General features: G+C 37.8%; 1 protein-coding gene across 3 annotated transcripts in view; it reads left to right on the forward strand.

Moving 5' to 3' along the window:
* The first annotated feature begins 19,362 nt into the window (after positions 1-19,362).
* The window catches only part of PKN2 (protein kinase N2), a 122,487-nt gene continuing 117,908 nt past the window's right edge, over positions 19,363-23,941 (forward strand). For all 3 annotated transcript variants that reach the window (XM_019632818.1, XM_019632821.1, XM_019632819.1), the window contains exon 1: positions 19,363-19,755. In XM_019632818.1, the coding sequence (XP_019488363.1) occupies positions 19,708-19,755 (48 nt within the window). In that variant the 5' untranslated portion in view covers positions 19,363-19,707. The remainder of the gene's footprint in view (positions 19,756-23,941) is intronic.

The raw sequence follows: 23,941 nt of genomic DNA on the forward strand, positions 1-23,941 counted from the left end.
TACCATTTGCAATGATATGGATGGACCTAGAGACTATTATGTTAAGTGAAATAAGTCAGTCGGAGAAAGACAAATACCATATGATCTCACTTATACGTGGAATCTAAAAAACTGAATGAACAATTAAAGTAAACAGAAGTGGTCTCAGTGATATAGAGGAAAAACTGATTGTTGCTAGTTGGGAGGGGTTGGGGATGAGGGAGAAGGTGAAAGGGTTAGACAGTATAAATAGGTAACTACAATATTGCCACAGGGACATGAAAGGCAGTTCGGGGAATATAATTAATAATATTGTAAATATTTTGTAGGGTGTCAGATGGTCTCATGTCTTGTTAGGGAGACCACTTCATGGATGGGGAAGAGGCTTGATCACTGCACTGTACACCTGAAGCTGATGTTGTATAATATTGTATGTCAACTATAATTGAATATATATATATATATAGTCATGAGATGTGAAGTATAGTGTGGGAGTGGAGTCAAGGGAATTGTAATAGATATGTATGATATGGGGAGGGGATTGGGGTGGCAGATTGGGGGAGGGAGGTTGTCACTTTGAGGGGTAAAAACTATATCTATTGCACTGTTGTACAGCTGAAACTAATTTAAAACGTGTTTCTTTCACAATAAAAAAAAAAGAAAATCTGAGTTACTTGACATTTAGTACTGACCTTGAGCAAGTCCTCTGAAGTCTCTGGGCCTTCATTTTCCCATTTATCACAAGAATGAGTTGGGCTGGGAAAATCTCAAGATTCTGGATAAGATTGACATGTGGTCCTTTAACTTGTTGTGAATTAGGTTGAGCCAAATGAAAATGATACTTAGTCATTTTGACCTACAAAAAAATGGTAATGTCATGTGGTTCAACATATCTAGGATGGAGCAGGCCCTTCAGGCATGACCAGCCCAGGGGTTCTGTATCACTCCATCTCATAGTCAGTTTGCTTCATTTTTTCCAATAACTACATAGTTTTTCTCCATCGCCACAAGCAGACACACCTTTCACCTTTACATCCTTCAGGCTGTGATTTCAAAGGGCAAAAACGCTTTCTACCTCTACATTGAAAAATCCTGGGTAAGGACTCAGATCGACATGGTTTGGATGATACCCTCACCTTAGCCAAACACTGCAGTCAGAGTACTATTATTGGCTGGACATGGATCACTTTCCTGTCCCACTGACCAGAAGGGTACAGTAGTGTGACTGGCAGCCTTTAGTACCCTAAGGGAGGTGTGGTGCTGAATAGACAAAAACCAGACAGCCTCTACATGTCTGGATGTCTCTGGATGTGTCGTGACTTAAAATATACTTTATTCTTGACTAAGCTAAACCAGAAGGAAGATTTGGATTCAAAATCTTTGTGACTTGAGAAGTTATTTTCCTCTTCTGAATCTATTTTCTCATCTGAAAAATGTATTATAAATACCTCAAAGGGTTATTATGGGATTATACAAAATCATGTGCATAAAACTTCTTTGAAAATTGTAAAACACTATAGAAGCTAAGGACTCTTTCTTTCAGTAAACATCTATTGAGTGCCTACTGTGAGTTCTGAGCTTTCTTAGGTGCTGGGAATATAAACATGAATACAATATGATAGTTTTGCCCTCTGTAACATCAGCTAGGAACAGGATACCATCCAGTATATAAGTAAACCAAGCACATCTTAACTTTTTAATACTTGACAATTGAGTTAGAGAGTACAGTCATTTAACAAAAGCAGGGATAGTCTATATATTGCAGAGCTATTTCTCAAAATTTGAGTGTAAAATGAATTTCTTTAAAGAAACCTTTCACTTGTTTTACCTTTATCCTTTTCACAACACTATATTTGGTTCTGCTCAACTCTTCAACAAATGATTTCTTCTTCCAGGTTAACATCAATTGCCTCAGAACTAGATTTTCTCAAAACTGACCCTGTGGCTAGTACTCTACTCAATGTTTCTTGCCTCCACACACTTACGCCTGAATACAGCAACTCTAACCCCATAATCCCCCTCACACGCTATCTTCAAACTAGTTCCCAAACAAATCAATTTTGAATTTGATTCATGTTAGTTTTTATGTTTATCTTTTCTTGGCACAATTACCTTAAATTATGTTGTCCTACCTAATCTCATACTTTGGGGAAGGGTTAACAAAACTGAGACTTGTCCATAAAATGATCTTACAGTTCTCCAGCCATTCTGAATCTAAAATTACCCATTATCATTTGGGGTAATCAAACTGATTTCTCATAGCTGTTTATATTCCCATCGTCCTGAAACACATTTTGAGATATGACTTTTTAAAATTTTTAACAAGATTAAACAACAAATCATAAGAAACTTCTCAGGAACTTCCTACTAAAAAATATTTGCTTCTATGCAGCAAGTTTATATGTCAATCACATATTTATTCAGCATGAATTGGTCACATTGTAATAAGTTCCTGCCTCTACCAGAAGTGCATAAAATTCCTGAACCTACTCGTAAGGCTGGCTTAGTGGACATAATGCCACTATTTATTCCTGGCACTTTATACCTATTGCTCAGAGTTTTGTCATGGGTTCCTAACCCACTCTTCTTAAAATTCTTTGCCTGGCTTTGCTTATTTATTTATTTCTTCAGCAAATATTTACTGTAGGACTACTATATGCTAAATGCTGTTCTTGGCTGGGTGGGTACAAAATTAATAAGGCACAGTCTTTGCCCTCAAGGCCCTTACAAAGCAGTAGAGGAGACAGAGAACTAAAAAGTCAATTACAATACAGGGGATGCAATGGACTATGGGAGCCACAGTTTGTATCTGCCTCCCTCTAGTTCCTTCAGGCAATTCTTCCCTCACTCCATTGGTCTAAAAGGGCCAATCAAATTGGTTCAGGAATGCAGATATAACTGCCCCAGACCAATCAAAGCCTCCTCACAACTGTTCTGTTGGGGTTAGAAGGGGAGGAGCATCCCTATGTTGCTTTTGGATCATAAGCTCCAATTATGGAGCCTGAAACAGGCAAGTGATTTCACTATTCATGTTAGATGCCAAATGAGAAACTACAGGTGGCATTTTCCCCACTATGTGGAAAGAACCAACCCAGGAGAGAACAAAGCTAGCATGCCAGAAGCAGAGGAAAACAAGACCTGAGAGATGGAGAAAGGCTTTCGGATCCCCAGGGCTAGTATGCCCAAAGTTTCCATTTTCCTGGACTTACCGGTTATGTGTGGAGGTAGGCAGTCCTGGGTTTATATGTTGCCTCCATGATCATCAGGGATCCAGGTTCTTTCTGTCTTTCTTCTCTGCAATCCTTAACATATAACTTCCATCTTCATGTAGCAACTGCACTTTTTAGGTAGGGAAGACTACCATTTTATACCATTGTCACCTCTCCTAATGTCTCCCAGATACTGTGTTCTGTGCCAGTTGTCATTTATCCTTAAGCTCACACAGTGTTTTTTTCCTTGTGTTTTGCCTACTTCCCTCATATACATAACCCACCTAGCCCCTGTAGGCTTCAAGAGTATGGTACCTGATCAATAAGAGAGTGACCGCTAATTAAATGCATACCTACTGAGCTCAAGCAAGAAGTCTAACCACTGCTTTCTTGTAAAGCTTTTGAAGAAGAAAAAAATAGACCCACAAATAGCAATGTTCTCAGCATCAGGGTGATAGGACAACGGTGTTTCCATCTATTGTAAAGTGTATGAGGCATATTCCAACTAACTTCTTACTAGATATAGGTGTACCTTGAAAGTTTGCTAACAGCGCTCTTTCTTTTTTATAGATTTAAGGTCATTCCTATGATAACATCATTTTCTTTCTCTTGCATTCTTGTAGGCTTATAGAATAGGAAGAAAAAGAATCAGAATTATTGGTTAATTCACATAATTTGAAGCCTATTTAAATATATTCATGGGTGTGTCACATATTTGAACTTCATCCTTTATGTGTAGTAGCAGCAGAATGCAGAAAGTATAACACCAAAGCACAGACATTGTGGTAAAGCTTTGAATGGGATAGGGAGTAGGGACCAGTTGTCATCACTAAACATGCAAGTGATTTCACCATTCATGTTAAATACCAAATGGGATTACGTGGCTTGTTGGCCAGCTGGGTCTCTGCATGAGTTTTAGTATATGTCTGTAGTCCCTTAGGAAAGAAAGTCCTACCTTATGATTAGGAAGAAAAGATTGAAGTTAGGTTTGGGGATGGGGGGTTGTAGGTGAGGCGAGAGAATAACCTTCCTCTGAAACCATGGCCCACTCTCCTAGTAATTCAGAAGGAGCAAGCTGTGAATACTGGGGATCTAAGGCTAAGTGAGAATTCTACATCAGAGATGGTGTTGCCAGAGATGTGGGCTATGCTACAAGATTTGTAATAGAAAACCAGAAGGTGTGTAGGCATTCAGGTGTAGCTGCTAGCTCCCAATAATGGAGCGGGCTGGGGGAGGGGGGCGAGGGGAGGCTAGGGAAAAAAGTGCTGGAGAGAATCCAGAGAAGAATTTGACACTAAATTTGATGGTAGTAAGCAGATCCTAGCAGCAGAAAATGGTGCAGCTCATCCAAATATCCCGTGATTTGGGAGAATACTTAGTATATTATGAGCCCATAAGCTATATTGGGGACCTTGAATAGGGAAGTGGCTTTAGGAAAAAATAAGGGATGGATGTAAGAAACACTAATGTAATAAGCATATGAGACTTAGCAATTGACAATGTGAGGTGAGAAGGGAATAAAGAGGTACAAGTCAAAAATCAATTATTTTTGGCCTGGATAAATAGAAGAGTGAAGATTCTCTTCATAGAAATAAGGAAACCTGACAGGGACACTATTTCAGCTCTAGATCAGGGGTCAGCAAACTGCAGCTCGCGAGCCACATGCAGCTCTTTGGGTACGTTCTGGCTCAAAAGTTTGCCGACCCCTGGAAGAGCCAATCCTGTCCCTCACAACAATTTAAAAATTATTCAAGAGCCATACATATTTTTACATAATCACCTTATGTGAATAATACCCTGTAAAATTTTTATAAATGAAACTATGATAGTTTTATTTTCATTTTCAATTTGCATTGGCAATCATTTATTGCCTATCATCTGAGACACAACAAACCAGGGATACTTGGTTTCAATTTCAATTTCAACTTTAGAGTAGTTCATCAAGAAATTTAAATATGCAGAGTAAGAATATTTAAATACCAGAAAGTTGCTCCTAACTTGTATTATAAATTAAATCTAATGTCAGGTCCATTTAAAATTTAAGATTGTCATCCAATACTGAATGAATAGGTGGTCTTCACATAATAATTTTTTCTTAAATTTATTTGTGATATGTTTGTCAAAGAATTTCAAGATCATTACTGAATTTTCTTAATTTTATAGTTTTAAGTTAGACAAATGAAATATGCCTTTTCAAATATAGTGTTAAAGAGCTTAGTACACCGTGTAATCCAAAATACCTGTGCTAATGTTTAATTGTATAAAGAACATTATGCAAATGTTTAACTGAATAAAGAAGTATGGTGTCACTATTAATAATGACTTGTGAATGTAATTAGAAATGAATAATTAGGGAAAATACCACAGTAGTCAAGAGTATATTTCAAAAGTAATACACTGGGGATAGGAAAATAAGCCCTTTGTATGTCCTTTATATACTAGCAGAACATGCATATGGTATTCCTGCTTTATGAAAATTATTTGAAAAGAAAAGGTAGGGATAAAAGGGTTAAAATGGTCTCCTAACTCCTCTAATTTTAATATAAAATACTACATTCTATCTATTACACAAGTTGAATAGACTAGGAATCAAGTAACTAATATTCCCAAAGGAAGCCTTATCCTCCGTAAAGCAGATTGTCATCTTATCCCCCAAAATCACACATAAAAGAGTTTTGCTGCATTTTATCAGAAAGGGAGATGTTATTACTATAAAGACATATGCAATCAATAAATATTTGGTGAGTATTGAAGACGTGGCCTCATTAGCTGAAGCTTTAGTCCTAAGACTGGACATTGGGTCATAAAGTAGGGTTCCAGACCTATTCCTTATTTGCTGTCTTCTAGCTCTGAAAGATCTAGAAAGATCTAGACAATGTCTAGATTAGAAAGATCTTGAAAATATCTGTATCTGAAAGGTCTAGACAATGATTCAACAAAAAAGTTTTTAATGACCACTATGAGTAGGTGTAACAGGGAAAAGAGAATAACCCAGAGAAAGTATTCACTATGGTGCCTACTCTAGCTGAGGATGTGACAGAAAACCCAGAATTAACATAATGGTTTCCCAAATCCTATTTTTTCAGTAACTGCCTTCCTCTTCTTGTTCGATTTCTGTACATGTGTTCTGCCTCAACCCATTAATAAATGGATTTTTGGTATTCATAGTTGTATGAGTGATTGTTAGCATTAAGAGAGCATAGGTTCTGGAGCCAGACAACTTTGAATCTTGGCTCTGCCTCTTCCAGCTTTGAAGCCTTAGGCAGTTCACTCAACCCTTCTGAGCCTCAGTTTCTTCACCTATAAAGCTAAGAACTAGCAGTACTTACTTTATAGGATTGTTTGGAAGATAAAATATAATGCATTTAGAATAGTACTTGGCATAAGTGTTTATTGTGAATTATTATTGACATAAATGTATTCAATCCACGCAAATACATACATAAAACATACAAGTTATGTTTTGTTGTATGTGATAGTTGGGTCCAATAAGTATACTGGTCAAGTCAGGCAAACAGGTAGGCAGAAAAAGCATCTTCATTTCAGTCTCAGTGAGTTAAACTTAGACCTTAGAGCTGGTATTAGTCCTCAGGAGAGCGGGTAAATTCAATGTGTTTTATTTCACTTCCAAGTTCTACTGTTGTTTCATCCTCTTTCTGCTTTACTGTTTTACTCCTGGTGGCTCAATTAAACAGATGCCAATACTGCCAGACAGAGAAATACAAAATAGTGCAACTCAGGTACAAATAAACACTGACAATAAAATTGTAGTGGCAGTTTGAACTAAAGCTAGAACTGAAATCTTAAATACTGCTTGTATGAAATAGAAATGAAGAACTTTCTTTTTTGTACCTTAGCTGATCATGTTGATCAGATCTGCAGAGTAATTCAAATTAAGAAGCAAATGGAACCCAAATACATTCCCTTAATATTTAAGAAAATTGAATTTGGATTACATGTAAACAGATTGACAATTCTGAACAGAGTTGAATAAGTCATCCAACTAATCTAATTCGAATACATACATATATCTAAAAATTTTTTTTCTCTTATTTTCAATTTCTAAATGTAAAAATCAGGTAGCTACTTTATTGTTAAAGCTGAGGAGGTGAGCTGATTTACATTTGACTGAAATATGTATAGATTTGACAAAAGGAAGAATTTTAAGACTAATTTATGGGGAAAATATGGGGTTTTTTTCTGTTGAAAGGGTTAAAGTTAGGATTGTTTTCTTTGGATGAGCTAGGTACAAGTCATCTTTGAATTACAGATTTTTTTAAAGTATATAGATAGATAGATAGATAGATAGATAGATAGATAGATAGATAGATTCCAAGCCCTTAAATAAATTGATACAATAGCTGTGGGATATTACCCTTTTCAAGTCTTACTTTATCGATCCGTTTTAAGTAATTTCTAACCATGTGGGGTAAAGAAGAAATTAAGTTGGTGAGGGCAGGGACCTTTTTTCAGGGAAAAAATGATGGTTTATTTGAAAACATATTTTGCCACTTACAGACATAACTACTATTTGTCTACAAACTATTCTCCATCAGAGACTACATCAATATCACAGCAAGTGTAGAGGTATGAATATGTAGAAAATCCTGACTATCATACTTCATATTTATCCCAGGAATGTCCTATCTTTCATCCATTAATACTGCCTTATGCAAAGGAAGTCCTGTATGAACTGAACTGCATACAGATAACAAATCAAATCTTTAACACTTTGAGTTAGCTTTGTTTTTCATACGAGTCTTTATAGCTTCTGGCCTCATTTGCTTTTCAAAGAAAAATAAACAAATTGAGTGTATCATTATAGCTAAGGAATTTAAATTCTTTCAGCATTTAAGTGATAGGGCAAGGCCCAAACTGAGATCAACTTTCACTTGGTGCGTAGGGCAAGTAAAACAGGTCCTAATGAAAAATGATTCATTCAGAGATGCTAGAATTGTTAGTCTATATCATGGACTGCTGGGAGGAGAAAAATGTATTAGAAGGTTCATAGTTTCAGGACGGTTCAAAAGCAAAAATCTGAGGTAATCTAAAATTTGTCAAAAAATCAACAGGCTATAAAAAAATTATTTTCTTTATTATTCTGTTAACTATACTCATATAATGCCAAACCAAGAAGTTGAAAATGAGAATACCCAGCCTATCTACTGGTTATATTAAACAAATATAACTGAATTTTAACATTGTACAGTTATAATCAAATGATATCCAATAGTGAGTTTTGGCATATTATAGCCACAGCCTAAATGATATCTTTAAAAATAACTGACTAAAAGAAGTTAAACATGAGCATTTATTTTCCCTTATTTTGATATACCTGTATGTGTCTATATTCCTTTGTCTTTATTCACATATTGATGAATATATACACACACACGTGTGTGTGTGTGTGTGTGTGTGTGTCTGTGTGTGTGTCTGTGTGTAGTGAATCTCAAATTTTAATATGATTTGATCAGTATTAAAGAGTATAGTATAGTTGACTAATGGAATATTTTATTAACTATCTCAGTACAAAGAATTATTTTTGAAATGTGTTTCAAGTCAGAAAGGAATGTGTTTCTTAGGTAAATAATAATTTACTCCAAATATAGATTTTATCAGCATAAGAAAACAATAAAAAAAGGATGTTGATAATATAGGCAAACCATACACCAATATTTATGAAGAATTTATACTAAGACATATAACCTGGAATAAAATTAAAAGCATTTTATATTCCTTTGAGTAAAAAGCCCTTAAAATATGTTTATACCTACAATAGGTGGTATAATATCATTATATCTACAATACTACAAACTCTAATAAAAACCCAATTTATAAGGTCATTCACTTTCATTCTTTGTTTTATTATAGATAGTTCTTAGCTTTCCATTCTTAGCACGTAAAAACTAGGAAGCAGCTTTCTATGTAGCAAATGAAGTCATGAGAAAACTCTTGAATATCTTCTCTGCAGCCCAAATTTCAAGTCAATAGATTAAGTGTCCCCATTGTTTGCAACTAAGTCACAGCTGTCTAAATTGCTTCAGAAATGTTTAGCAGATTGCTTTATAGCAGGATAACACAGTTTGAACCATAGTTTCTTGAATACATCTTGCTGAGAGCTTATCTCATTCAGATGATGAAGGCAGCTGAAGCATGGTATTTGAATCATCCACAGTTTGCTCTAATAAAGGAGAACTTTAGAAAGCTCTAGTTGTGATAGACAACATAGTAAAGCAATTGAAATGTGGATCTTGTATTTCACACCATTCAAACTGCTTGCATATATGTGTGTGGTGATAAGATACTTTAAAAATAAAATTTCATTTGGTGAGAGGCTTACAGTTAAAGTGTAAAAGCAATACACAGATCATGTGAATTACCAGCATATAAAACTAAATATGCAAATAACTGTAATATTCTTTTCCAAAATAGTATCTTTAATAGGAAACCCTTCATATGAATCTTTATAAAGTGATATATTTTAAAGTCGTTTTTATAAGTACTTATAACTAGCAGTTATTTTTAATTAGAAAATGCATGTCTTTTCAGCCACACCTGAATAAGCTATATGTATGAACATGAAGAATGGTTACATGTATATACTTTTATTATAAATAAAAAAATTATCACACAAGTTCTCATTAGGTACTTACTCATAATGAGTTTTACATATTAGATTCTGTGGAGATTACAGAAGTCTGATATATTATTTTTTCATTCAAGAAGCTTAAAATCTACTTGAGAAACAAAAAAGTGAATATAACTGGGTCCCAGTATTTGTGGTTTATAGATATAAACTCAATAAAGTATAGGCGCTCCATAAATATTATCAAATAAGTGAATGATTGTAAAAGGTAAACATTGTTTTAATTGATCAGTTTAGAAAATTTAAATTAAATATTACAGAAAAATTCTATCAATTACAAGTTTGAGAATATCCAATTTGGAATGTATGTTCCAGTTATCTATTACCATGAATATTTATTGTTCTCCATCCCTAAAACAAACCAATTTATTACGCTAACAAATTCTATGGTTCAGGAATTTGGATAGGGTATATCAGGGGTTGTTTGTTTCTTTCAGTGATGTCTGTGGCCTCAAATAGGATAATTCCAACATCTGGTGACTTGAGTGGTTGGGGACTGGACTAGCAGGGACTGGACTAGCTGCGCCTGGTAGATGTTACCAAGATGGTGTCTTCACTCACCTGTCTGGTGCCTGGACTGGGATGATTTGAAGGCTGGGCTCAGATGGGACTGTTGACCAAAACACCAGCATATAGCCTCTCTGTGAAGCTTTGGTTTCTCACAGACTGGTGGCCGGGTTCTAACAAAGCTCCAGCTGAGAAGGGAGTATTCTGAGAGTGATCATTTTTTAAAAATTTATTTATTTATTAAGATTTTATTGGGGAATTGGGGGAGGGGAACAGCATTGGGGACTTGAGGATGGGGAACAGACAAGTTGCTGTCCTTTTGGTCTTCAGTCTAGTTGTGGAGGATGCCGCTTCACTGGCCCATGTTGTGTTATGATCATTGTGCTCTTCCCAGGAGAGGCAGTCGCTCGCCGGCCATTGGACGGCCGCTCATGGTGGCTCATGGCAGCTCACGAAAGCTCACGCCTGCTGCTGGCCAGCCCCACTGCAGCCTACGCCATTGCCAGCAACTCATGGCAGCCCAGCTCCAGGTCCAGCTGTTGTTCACCATCTTAGCTGTAGAGGGCACAGCATCACTTGCCCTCATGTGGGATCTGAACCGGGGCCCTGCTGCTCAGAGCTGGTGTCCCAAGCCAACTCCTAACCAATGCGCCACTCGGCTGGCCCTGAGAGTGATCATTTTAACATAGGAATACTTGCTGGGAGTGTCAAAGGATTTATGGTCTTTTTGAATCTGGTAGTTCCAGATTTAGAGTTTGCATTTTAAAGCCTGAGAAGTAGAACACTTTGCTGATTGAAAAAAATCATTGACTAAAAAGTCTATGTGATGGATACTGTGAATTGTCCATCAAAATCCACCCTGCCCCTCTTCTTCAGTAAAAGAATTGTGGCTGGGCTCATGACTAGTCAGAGAGCACATTTCTTAGCCTCATTTGAGGCTAGGTGTGGTCAAATGACTGAGTACATTCTCACAATAGAATGGGGAGCAGGAATATGTGTGAAACTTTGAGCCTGGGCCTTAAGACATAGGATATTTGAGCTCCCATGCTCTCTTTTTACTTCCCACAAGGTAGATCATGGAGTTCCTTGCCCCAGCTTCAGCCATGCAGTTGAGAATAATGCCACGGTGGATGGTTGAGCAGTAAGATACAAGGCACCCGAGCCCATAGATGGCCTCATGGAGTAAAGCCAGTCTGATAACTTGGATTGCTTACCTTGTGCAATCCTCGTGAGTAAGGGAGGAACAAATTTCAGTATTCTTTAAACTACAGTGTTTGGAGTCTGTTACAAAGGTTTAGCATTACCCTAATTCATATAGTAGATATGCATTACTGAATAATGGCTGGGTGCTTAAGAAATGATGGTAGGGAAACCCATCTCCCTGTTGTCCACCTTCCAAACCCTTTAAAATGCTCGATAGATCACTATTAAATTCTTTGTACCTATTGATTTTTTTTTCTATTTAAAGTTGCAGAAGAGTTTTCCTCTAGAAGAAGCACTAGTAGTAAAATGGTCATGTTGCACATAAACTGTTTCATATCTATATTCTTTTTTCATTTCGACAAGGACAGCCAAACTTTCTCATGTACCACACCAATGTTTCACTTGAAAAGCTCAGGAGCTTTCAATTATTTGGGCACAGTTAGTAGATCTTAAATTCTGGAAGCACAGAGATCACATTCCTATTAATAATTAATATATTTACATGCAGAGAAATTGTACTGATCCACAATCATCAGAGCCAACATTCTAGGTTAGGGCAGAATTTCTCAAAGTGTGGTTCAGGGGGTCTGCAATGTCAAACCTATTTTCATAATAATGTCAAGAAGTCACTTGCCTTTTCCACTCCTATCCTCCCACAAGTGTAACATAGAGTTTTTCAGAGGCTGTGTGACATGAGATGAGGTCATCACTCTGAGGACTAATAAAATATGAGTTTGTATATGCTTGAGTTTTAAAAATCCTTCTGTTTTAACTTCTAATACAGTAAACATCAGATGGTATAACCCACATAAATAAAAGCTGTTTGGATTTATAATAATTTTTAAGAGTATCAAGGGATACCAAGGTTTAGAATAAAAAGTTAAACTTCTCAATGGTGGTTAAAACATACTTTCCTTTTACTTACTTCAAACACACAAAATTCAAAATGTTACCATTCATTTATGTACCAAGCTTAGAAATTGTTGCCTTTTGGCATCACTTTCAGGAGAACATGTATGTTTGGGGGAGAAATTTCCAAACGATCTTCTGTGGAATAACAGTTGAGAATGAGAAGAATGTGAGTATAGCAAAACTCAAATAGCCTGGGAAAGGAGCAGGGTTTTTGCTTGTTAATCTAATGAGGGTGGAAATAGAGAGGTAAATTCAGGGTAAAAGGCATCGCATCCTGTAGTGTGACCAGTCTTAAATCTTTGGTACCAAGTTAATGAACTCATAAATGTTTGAGGATAGTCGGTATCAGGGGTAATTGGTCATGGGTTGAGCTTCAGGTCTATATCAATATAGGCAGGACCAAGATACACAAGCCATAGGGGGGTGTTTGTGGAAGGAGAAAGAAGTCTGAAAAACTGGATTGGGGAAACAGAGGCTCTTGATTTTTGAGGCTACTAAACCGGCCATTCAGGACAAACTTACCTAATTTTCTGAGGGACAGGGAGTCCCTTGCTGACAGTTGTCCTGAAATATTTCTGTAATACATACAGAAGCACACACACACCTATATCATATCTACTCATAAGAGATACTATACTAGGCCATATAAGATTCATGTACCCTCTCTAGTGCAGCGGTTCTCAACCTGTGGGTCGCGACCCCTTTGGGGGTCGAATGACCCTTTCACGGGGTTGCCAGGTACTCGTATGTGGGCGTATCTGCATGTGGGCCTGGAGACAGATAGAGGAGTGGTGTCTCGGTTCCTAAGTCTATCGAAAATATGTGTTTTCCGATGGTCTTAGGCGACCCCTGTGAAAGGTTGAGAACTGCTGCTCTAGTGGCTTTAAGTCTAACAGGAGAACAAGACTATGTACAAGACTTCACAAAGAAATACGTACTTATTGTTTATACTTTGTACATTTGCTGGTGTTAGAATAATTTAGGAATAACAAGTAGACTGGATAGAGAAGGAGTTATTGAAATAGGTAACGGCACTAATTAAACTGTGTCCTGGTCCTACCTATTTCTACCCTATAGTCAAAACAGTGGTGTTAGTCTTTCTCTCTTGGTTTTCACCTTGACTGAATGGCTTACTTAGTGCTGTTTGCTTAAGATTGTGAACATGAACATGAACATGAGCGCACACACACTCTCAGAGATCAGCTTAAGCAAAAAGGGAGACTTATTAGGGGAACACCAGGAACCTAGAAATAAACAGAGTCGTTGGACTTTGCAGAAGACTGGAGCCAGCAAATGGTAAGACATCAGGAACCAGTTCTGCTACATTTCTTCCACCATCCTGGAGCCAGATAGTCTCTCACTTCTGCTTCTCTTTGCACATCAGTAGATCCTCCTAGTGTTCAAATCAATTGGCTTCTCTCCATGTCCAGTGCCATGACCATAGAGTAAAGTTGTATCCCCTTTTGCCTGGAAAACTGAAATGAGCTCCTAATTTTTCTCCCCCAGTGTACTCCTGACCATTTCTAATCTGTGTTCTCACCATGGCCAGAGTGATTTGTTAAAAATGGAAAACTTATTCAATGATTTTCCATTGCTCCTATGATAAATTCAAAGTCTTAAACATAGTGTGGAACTGGCTTACTATTCACCTACATTCAGTGCCCTTCATTGTGGTTTCTGTCTCCGCTGGAGGCTTATACAGCTATGTCTCTTGTTACTTACTGGCACAGCAAAGTTTTGGCTGATGACAAGTGAAAGAAATGTGAGCCACACTTTAAGAACCAGTGGAAGATTTACCACTTTTCTTTTCCTTCTGCCATGACAACAGCAATATTCCAGATAGAGACTGCTCTGTCAGCCTGAGTCAAAAGGGAAGGTGACATGGAGCAGAGCCATGGGGGGGGGGGGGGGGAGGGTGGTGCATGTTGCATGAGAGACAAACCTGATTGTAGGCCAGATATTTTTGGAACCATTTGTTATTCAGCATAACCTAACCTATCCTAACTGATACACATATTTTATAGGCTCTTGCTTAATTGCTCCATCTCTTTGCAATCGCCCACTGGCCTTTCAGTACTTATGCAACATGCTCCTTCCATCTTAGAACATTTATATATGTTATTTTCTCTCCTTGGAAAGTTCTTTATACCTGTTTTCACCTGGTGAACATATACTCACCAGTGAGATCTCAACTTAACTGTGAAGTACTCAGGAAAGGATTGCCTGATCTGTGTTCAAAATACCTGGAATTCACTTTCTTTGTTATTATGTCTCTTTAACTAAATTATAAATTCCATGAAGACAGAGACCAGGTATGCCTTGGTAAACATTATATCCCCAGTGACAGGAATGAAGGACTTCTTTTCTTCTCCAACGAGTAGCTTTTTCTGCATCTTTGTACACCTGGAAGAAAATGGCCATTCTAGCCCTAGAACCACAACAACTCCCCCCTTTAGAGCCACCAACTGATCAGCATTCCAATGTTCTATTTCCAGACTCTGAATCTGGTTGGCTAAACTTGGACATGTTCTATTGTGGTCCACCCAGACTTTACTGAAAGATCTAGGTCAAGCAGAACTAACATGGCTACAGAGACCAGTTCTCTGGGGAAAGGTGCAATCCTCAGAGAAAGGGATGTGGGCTGAGCAAACAGCTCAGAAAATATCTGCGACAGCCACTACAACTGAATCTGCTCTTCTGTGTTCTTGACTTTGTTTTAATAATCTTCTCAAAATTATCCTCACAGAGTATACAAGGGAGCAATTCCTACAGGCAGTTTCTTAAGGAAGAAAAGGGTGGTGATCAATTAGTTCTGATTCTGCCTCCCTGAGTTTTGACCCTCCTTTGGTAATCTATTACTTTGATTACCACTGCCACTTCACTGTGATCCCTTGGGATAGAAGGTTACTTTTTTAACACTAACATTAAAAAAAAAACGATAACAAAACAAACACAAACAGATAAGCAAACCCTTCCCTCAATTCTCCATAATGCTTTTGGGATAAGCTAGAATTTTAAAAAACATTGTACTACTATTGGATTGTCAGAAAAGTCAAGATGCATGTTTGCGACAGATGTCACTAGTTCATATTTGGAAGTACCAGAGTCATTCGCATCTATGTTATTGCTATGTCATTTGACAGCTGACAGTTCTAGCTTCATTCCAAAAAAACCTGAGCGATTTGGTTGAGTTTTGGAGATTTTACAACAAGTTGAAGATGAAAGACCAAACTGTGCATTTTTGTCATATTTTACTGTTTTACTTCCATAAAGGGAAGAACACGAGTCAAGCTTGGGAAACGTTGCATAAAGTTTACAGTGATAATGCTCTACAAGAACATCATTGCCAATGATGGTTCACGAAATTCCGTGCTGGTGATTTTGATCTCAACAAGGCTCCATCAGGGAGGCCCACCGAGGTTGATGGCGACAAAATAAAGGCATTGATTGAGTCAAACCCACATTACACGACACGAGAGACTGCAGAAACATTGAACATCCATCATTCAAGTGTTCACAACCACCTGAAGAAGCTGGGATACGTAAGCAAGCTCGATATTTGGGTTCTGCATGAACTCAAAGAAGTTCATTTGACGGAGCATATAAACATCTGCAACATACTCATTAAACATGAGGGAAACAATTCTTTTTTGAAACGACTGAAAACTGGTGATGAGAAGTGGATTGTTGACAACAATGTGGTGCACAAACGGTCTTGGTCCCAGCATGTTGATTCACCTCAAGCGACATCGAAAGCAGACATTCATCAGAGGAAGGTTATGCTCTCAGTGTGGTGGGATTTTAAAGGTGTCGTGTTCCCTGGATATATAGTTCTTGTCTCATTTTACTTGGGATCTATGGGAAAAGAGGAACCTTATCACCTGAAATTGTGAATGTCTGTTTCTCACCAACAACACAGAAAACAAAAACAGAAATGAAGTTCAACTCTGCTAGGATTTTTCCTGTAACATTTCTATATTTTAAAAAAGGAAAATAAAAGATAACACTGTCCATCTAATTTTTGTTTACATTTTGAAATTATTTCTATATGTTTGGTGATTTCTACTTCTTAAAGAACTTTAAAATACCTATGAAAAATTTTAAAGATACCTGCATAGTGATACAACCCAGATATTTTTGAGGTCTTTAACTTCTACATAGACATGTGTAGAAAAAAGTCTTTCATCTTTTTTATTGTTAATACAAATTCGAACATAACTTCAGGTGAACTATACTTAGGATTTCCTAAGAACATTTGCAAATAGGAACCAAGCATAACATATCTGAATCAACATGATATGGGTTTCCAAAAAACTTTTTCAAGTGTGCTTCATTCTGATAAGTATGTTCCATGCTCTATTGCTTTTCACCCCCCGAACAGAGACTATGAGCTCAGTAGTTGTTTTCAGCTTACATTAAACTAATTTACTGCTTAAACCATTACATTTTCCAGGTTATGAAGCAGTCTTTATTTTGTTTTGGTCTCCCTTTTGTATTGTACTACTTTCCCCAACATAACTAATCTCAGAAATAATTTCTATGACTTTAAAAGTGTTTCATGTTTGTTGCTTATATTTACATGATATATAAAATTAAAACTATTATTAATATTTGTTTTAGCACTAGAACTATGTAAAGTTTGAAGTCTTTTCCTATCGTAAAAAATTTGAAGGACCGTATGCTATGAGTTCAGTTTAAATGGGGGTTCTATTTTAAACTATTTATAGCAGCATGGTGTAGGTTAAAATAAGCACAGGCTTGGCAATTAGGAGATTTAGGCTCTAGGCTCTATCTCTGCCATTAAGATGCCATGCTAATTAATTAAGTAAATTATGGCTTATTTTTTTCCTACTTATAAGAGTTAGGCTATCACCTGGGAAGAGCACAATGATCATACCAACATGGACCAGTGAAGCGATGTTCTCCACAACTAGACTGAAGCAATTTGTTTACCTGTCTGTTCCTCTTTCTACCTGTCTGTTCCCCTCCCCCAATTCCCCAATAAAATCTTTTTTAAAAACCCCAAAAAAAGAGTTAGGCTAGACATTTTAAGTCTCTTCTAGTTCTAAAATTCCATGGTGCTAAAATATGAATGTTTATATCTAAATTTATTTTTAAAAAGAATGCCAACTGACTGTATTTCTAAGTCCTTACATAGGTAATTTTTAATTCCATCACTGTTAAGCTCCTACTATGTGCATGTCAGTCATCTAAATCCATTCTGAGTAAGGCAAGGCAAAAATAAGCAAAATACATCTGCATGCATTTAACGCCACTGAATTGTACACTTAAAAATGTTAAAATTGTAAGTTTTGTTATGTATATTTTATCACACACAAAATGTATATATAGATATCTGAATGCAGTGCTCCCCTAACATTTTGTGCCCACCATTTAAAATTGCATTAGTAGTTTGGACACAAGTCTGTTTCTCCAAAGAACTCAATTACTCTAGGGACAGGAGCTCTTTCTTAATTCTAGCTCTAACTCCAAGGCTTAGAACACTCACTCTCTGACTCTGTTACGAGGGAGGGCATTTACATCCTGGCTTTTCCAAGTGTTATTTCATATATTTTAATTGTCATTTTCCACCAAGGCAATGCACTAACCATATAAATAGTTGTAAAACTTCTTGAGACACACACCCGAAAAATTCTTTATCACGTATCGCGAGTTGGAGTTCAGAAAATGTGGTCACAGAACTCTAGACCTTCAACAAATGTTTGTCAAATTAATGCATAAGACTTCAGAAGACAAAAAGATAAACATAAGTGTCTGCATCAGCCCAACAGATCTTACATGGAATGTAAGAGAAGTACATAACAGTATATACATGCTTCTTAAATATGCCAACTAAGCCACTCTTCAAGTAGCTATCAAACTAAATATTCCCTACCACTTTTTCTTAAGTCGCTTTCAACAAAGCCCTTGTATTTCAGCCTCAAATTATAAAGTTAGGCAGTTGCCTAGAATATCCATTCACTGCTCAGAAAAAAAAAAAAAGCTGTATGTTTGAGACTTTATTGGCATTTCTGAATACTATAGTGTCAATTTTTAAACCTAAACTTATATACCACTTTACTATATGTTACTAATAGGTTAGTTTGGATGTTTACTACACCAAGCAAAGTTGGCATTTTTCCATTCGTGGGGCTGATTTGGCCCCACCTCATTTAGTTTAAATTCAGTTAAACCAATTCAAGAAGCCAGCTAATTAAATTCTAAACTCCGTGGAGTTCCACAGACCAAACCAGGGTAGTTCAGCGTTTGGGAAGAGGCATCTTTCGCAAAGGCTGGGCGTTAAAAGTTGCCAGGGATCGCAAGCCGCTTACATTTCTTAAAAAGAACAGACCACACCCCAGTTTAGCCAGCTGTGCACCTTACTGGTCCGAAAGGCGCGCTGGGGATGGGAGGGAGCAAAAGGCAAAATTAGTATCTTGGGTTAGTGGGATCAGGGGAATAATCTATAAAAGTCTGAGTTCCGCAACTCTTTGGGCCGTGGAGGTTAGAAAGGGGCTCGTTTACATGAGGCCTAAACTTCGGCAAGAAAAGTGTCACTGGGGAGAAAACAAAAACAGCGAGTACGCTCCCGAGTTCTAGGGTTCACAGAGGGGCCGTTAAACGCAGCAGCAAAGCGGGCGTGTTTTCTTCTCTCTCTTCCCGCCTCCCGAGACGCGAGCCCAGTCCTTTCCCCTCGTTTTCACCCCAGCCGGGTCCAACCCGCAGGCCCCACCTCGGAGCCGGGTCGGAGGCCGCCCCACCCCCTGCGCCTCTCCCTCCTCGGGGTCCCCTCCGCCCCGTCTCCCGCCGGGCGGGGGGGCGGTGACCGCGGCCGTCACGTGTCCTGGCAGCCGCCAAGTGAGGCCGCTTTTGCGACGCAGTGACAGCCAAATGGTGCGACAGGAGGAGCCTCAGCCGCGGCCGCTGAGCCCCTCACCGAAAGGCTTGAGGCGGCTCCTGGTGTCGCCCAGAGGGAGCGATTGAGCGAACAGAGTCCCGCGCAGGCGGGCGGGCGGCGGCGGCTGCGGCAGGCGGGCGGCGACGGGGAGTCCGCTACGAGTGCCCTCGCTCCCCGCCGCTCTTCATGAACCGGGCGAAATAAGCCGCGCCTCCAGCAGGGGCTGCGCCTCCATGAATCCCTAGTTTTTTTCTTTCTCTCCCGGCTCCTCACCCCCCTCCCCGGATCCCGTCCCGCCTTCTCCCTTCGCCAGTGGCGGCCGCGTCCAGGTGCGGAGTCCAGAGCGGAGCGCAATGGCGTCCAATCCCGAACGCGGGGAGATTCTGCTCACGGAGCTCCAGGTAAGGGCCGCGGCCCGGGCGGGAGGCGCTGGCGGAGGGGAGAGGGCGAGAGTGGCGCGGGGTCGGGGACCGAGGGAAGCGGTGCGGCCGCCGCGCCCCTAGCCCGCTAAGTGCGGAAACTTGGGGATGTCACTCGGGAGCCGCTTCCTTTGGGAACCGGACCCTCTCCCGCCTCTAGAACCCTGGCCTGCCACTGCTTTAATTACCTATCAGAGGGACCCCATCTCTGTCTGCAGCCCTTGTCCCCCGAGCGGCCAGCTCACCGCCCCCTCCCTGGGTGTCAGAGCCGCGGGCGGACGCCCCTACTGCCCCCTCCCTCCGACTGGCCGGGCCCCGCCCCGCCTTTCGCTCGCACCCCGCTCCTCTAACTCCTTTGAATGACTCCCAAGATATTTTCTCGTCCCTTCCCTTCTCCTCAGACTCCGCACAAAGAGCGCCCCCATAACTTCCAGCCCCCAGACAAGTTTTTTTTTTCCCTTTTTTAAAAACGTGTCTCACAAATGCTGGCTTCATTTCACCAGCCCTCTTCAGGTGACTGCTTTCCTTTCCTCTAATTCGAGGTCTACGTCCCCCCCCCTTTTTTTTTTTAACCAAGTGATGTATATGGTCCCCCTTTTCAGCTACTCCGTGCTCAGATTTGGAAGTTCAGATGCTGATGCTTTTCAAAAAGACTTTCATTTTCCCTCCCGTTTGAATACCAGAGAAAGAGCTACAGAAGTTGTTTACAAATGAGAAAGCAGTTGACTAAGGGAAAATGTTGTGCACCACATGCCTGCAGAAGATGAGAATAAATTAGGTCCCTTAATTAGTTAAGCCTATGTCGAGCAGCAATATTATTGTTTCCCATTTCCAGCTAAATATTTGATGATGCAGACACGATTTTTGTGTTTAGGTCTGTATGACTTACAGGGGGTACCTACGCTACCCTGTTGGGTTTATTTTTTCATTACTTTGGAGTATTTCAGAAATGTTTACATCTAGATTAAAATGTCATGCTTGTATTTTGACTTAAGCTTAATTTTGATTATTTAATGTCGTCGTCTCCTACCTTCCAAAGATTGGAGATAGGAATTAGGGGAAGAAAAAACATACTTACATTTCATTATGTGCGCTGGGCAGTTAATTTTTTTAAAAAGGCTGAATTTAGACACTGAAGTGTTGATTCTTGATGATGTCCAAAATTTAAGTATTGCAACTGTTTCTAAGTTTTTGCCGTTCAAATGTTATTTTCGATAGATCCCTATAAAAGCTTGGTTTATTGTGCTGTAAGCTTGAAGGCATTGTTATAATACATGATATTTCCTCCACACAAATAGAGATTTCAACAAGGTGTACCAATGCACTGTTGCAAATTTTCAATCCTTTGGAAATGCAAAGCTGAATTTCATGTCATTGAACACGTTGCTGTATATTAGTATTTTAATTACTCTTAGCCTTTTTATAAGGAGGTCTTAACAGCATATGACATTTGCTAAATGAATGGAATTTATTGTTTTATTAATTTACATGAGCTTTTAAAATGAAGTTTGAGGCACAATCAGAAATGTTTTCCATTGCCTAGTCTTGAAATATGAAAAGCATGCTTTGGTTCTGACTGAGAAAAAGCCATGAAAATGGCAGGGGCATTTTCCTTTGAATGGAGTGTCTTCAGAATTATAAAAATTTGGCATCTTTTTTTGTATTTTATCGAAAGTTGGAATAAAAGACACTTATTTTGGCAATGCATCTGAAAATATATCTTCATGTGTATTAAAATATAACATTTAGGGACTTTTAACAAGATCAGTTTTGACAATAACAAGGAAGCAAATTAGAGAACTAAGAAATTTTAAATATGACTTTTAAAAACGGGACCCAAGGTAAGGAAACACCTAAAGTTAGACTTTTAAATAAACTAAAATGTAACCTCTTCCAGAAAAAGAATTCTTTTTATGAAGTGTTACCTTACAGGTTGTTGTATGTATCCAGGGCATTTTTCTTGGTGTATTTGACTCCCAGTTCTAATAAGTTACTGCATTTGAACTTTATTGTGTTTATTAAAATAATTGAGAATATTATTTATATCAGCACTTAAGATAAATGGTGATAAAATTTGTCTCACCAAGCATATCCATCTATTCAAACTTTTTAATTACTTCATTGGGTCAAGAAACTAGTATACAGTAACCAAATATTTATCAAACTTGCTGGTAGAACCAGCTTTGTAAAAACTTCTAAGTTTGGATTTATTTAAATTGAAAAGTTGTTTAATGTGAAGTTCTTAATGCTCCTCTGCCAAACTATTTTAAGTATTTAAATAGTAAATTATGTAGCAAGTTTTAAAACTTGTGTTTAGTAATTAACTATTACTTTGCCATATCTTGTCTCAGAAATACCTGTTTCACTCTGAAAGTTACTTGTTACCTACTTTTAATGAAATTGATAATTTATTTAGAAACATTATATACCCAACATTTTAGAATTATTTTTCAAATTATATTGCAGAATTTGAAATACTTTACTACTTGAGCTGGAATTGGCTTATTAATGACCTTTAGTTGTGGAAAGACAAAGAAAATTTGAAACCATAATACTTTTTCTCGTTTATTACTGTAATATTTCTATGGAGTAATGTTTACATGCAAATGTTGATGACTAGAGTCTTCAAAGTGTAAGGAAGAATATTTGCTGTAGTAAAAATTAAAATAAGCTGTTTAAAAATATAAACTTATTTGGCGATGTTTAGTTTTTATCTCTTATAACAAACTTCTTGTGTCCTGTTCATTTTATTTAATTATTTAATGAAATACTTAATGAAATACTTTTGTGAGGCCAAAGAAATTAAAGTTTGGTTTTTTTTTAATTTATTTGGGTGACAATGGTTAGCAAAATTCATAGGTTTCAAGTGTATAATTCTGTAATACATCATTTATATATCACGTTGCATGTTCTCTACCCAGAGTCAGTTCTTCCATCACTGTATATTTGACCCCCTTTACCCTCTTCTACCATCCCCCCTCACCCTCTGGTAACCACTAAACTGTTGTCTGTGTGTATGAGTTTTTGTTTATTTGTCTTGTTACTTTGTTGCTTTCAGTTTTACATCCCACATATCAGTGAAGTCATATGGTTCTCGACTTTTTCTGTGTGACTTATTTTGCTTAGCATGATAATCTCAAGCTCTATCTATGTTTTCACAAATGGCAGTATTTCATCTTATGGCAGAGTAGTATTCCACAGTGTATATAGTATACCACATCTTTATCCAGTTATCTATCAAAGGACACTTTGGTTGTTTCCATGTCTTGGCAAATTTATTTTCAAGGAAATTGGATTAATGAAAACTATATAAAGAGTCTCAAAATGAAAATATTGACTACAGTAATTTTATGGAATGCAGACACTAATATTGAGTAGCATACTAATATAATCACCTTGTTGATTATTAGAGATTCATCTTCATCAAAATGCCTAATAAAGTTTTGGGTTGGGAATCTGAAATTCCATTCTCAGCAGAATTTATTTAGGCAGAGGTGATTTGCTTAAGTGGAGAGTTGAAGTAGTTAGCCTTAAATTATAGAAACATTTATTTCAAGAAACATTAATTGAGCACCTACTAAAGCTGTATTGGAGGATATAAAGATGACAAGATATGGTTTTCACTTTTTAGATGAGAGTACAAATAACATTTATTGACTATTTGCTGTATGTGAGACATGATTCTTGGTCCTCTACACCTTACTTATTTTGACAACAATCCAGTAAAGTGGGTGGGTGATTATTTCCATTTTACAGATCAAGAAATTAAGTTCAGGAATGCTAAATAAATTGTTCATGGTCATATTAAGTCAGAGTTAGAATGTTTCCCCTACACCATTCTGTAAGCTACTGTAGATCTGCGGACCCATAGATGTTTTGCATTCCAATGTTATAGGTGTGTGAACTTTCTAAAAATTGGCCGAAAATATAATTAACCAGAGTTAACTTTTAAACTTCATATTACTTGTTAGGTTCCTGTATAACAAGGAAAAATGATTTCCACATTCTATTTGGTAGTCTATAATTTAACAGTGCTTTATTATTGTGAATGAGGTGTAATATTCTACAAAGAATAACAGTACCAATAACCTTTTTGCAGGTTTTCTTCATTTAACAATTATTGTTTCTGATGCAAGTTGTCAGATGTTTGCCCAAAATCTTCCCAAAA

The sequence above is a fragment of the Hipposideros armiger genome, unplaced genomic scaffold, assembly GCF_001890085.2.
Source record: "Hipposideros armiger isolate ML-2016 unplaced genomic scaffold, ASM189008v1 scaffold_1179, whole genome shotgun sequence".
Taxonomy (NCBI): domain Eukaryota; kingdom Metazoa; phylum Chordata; class Mammalia; order Chiroptera; family Hipposideridae; genus Hipposideros; species Hipposideros armiger.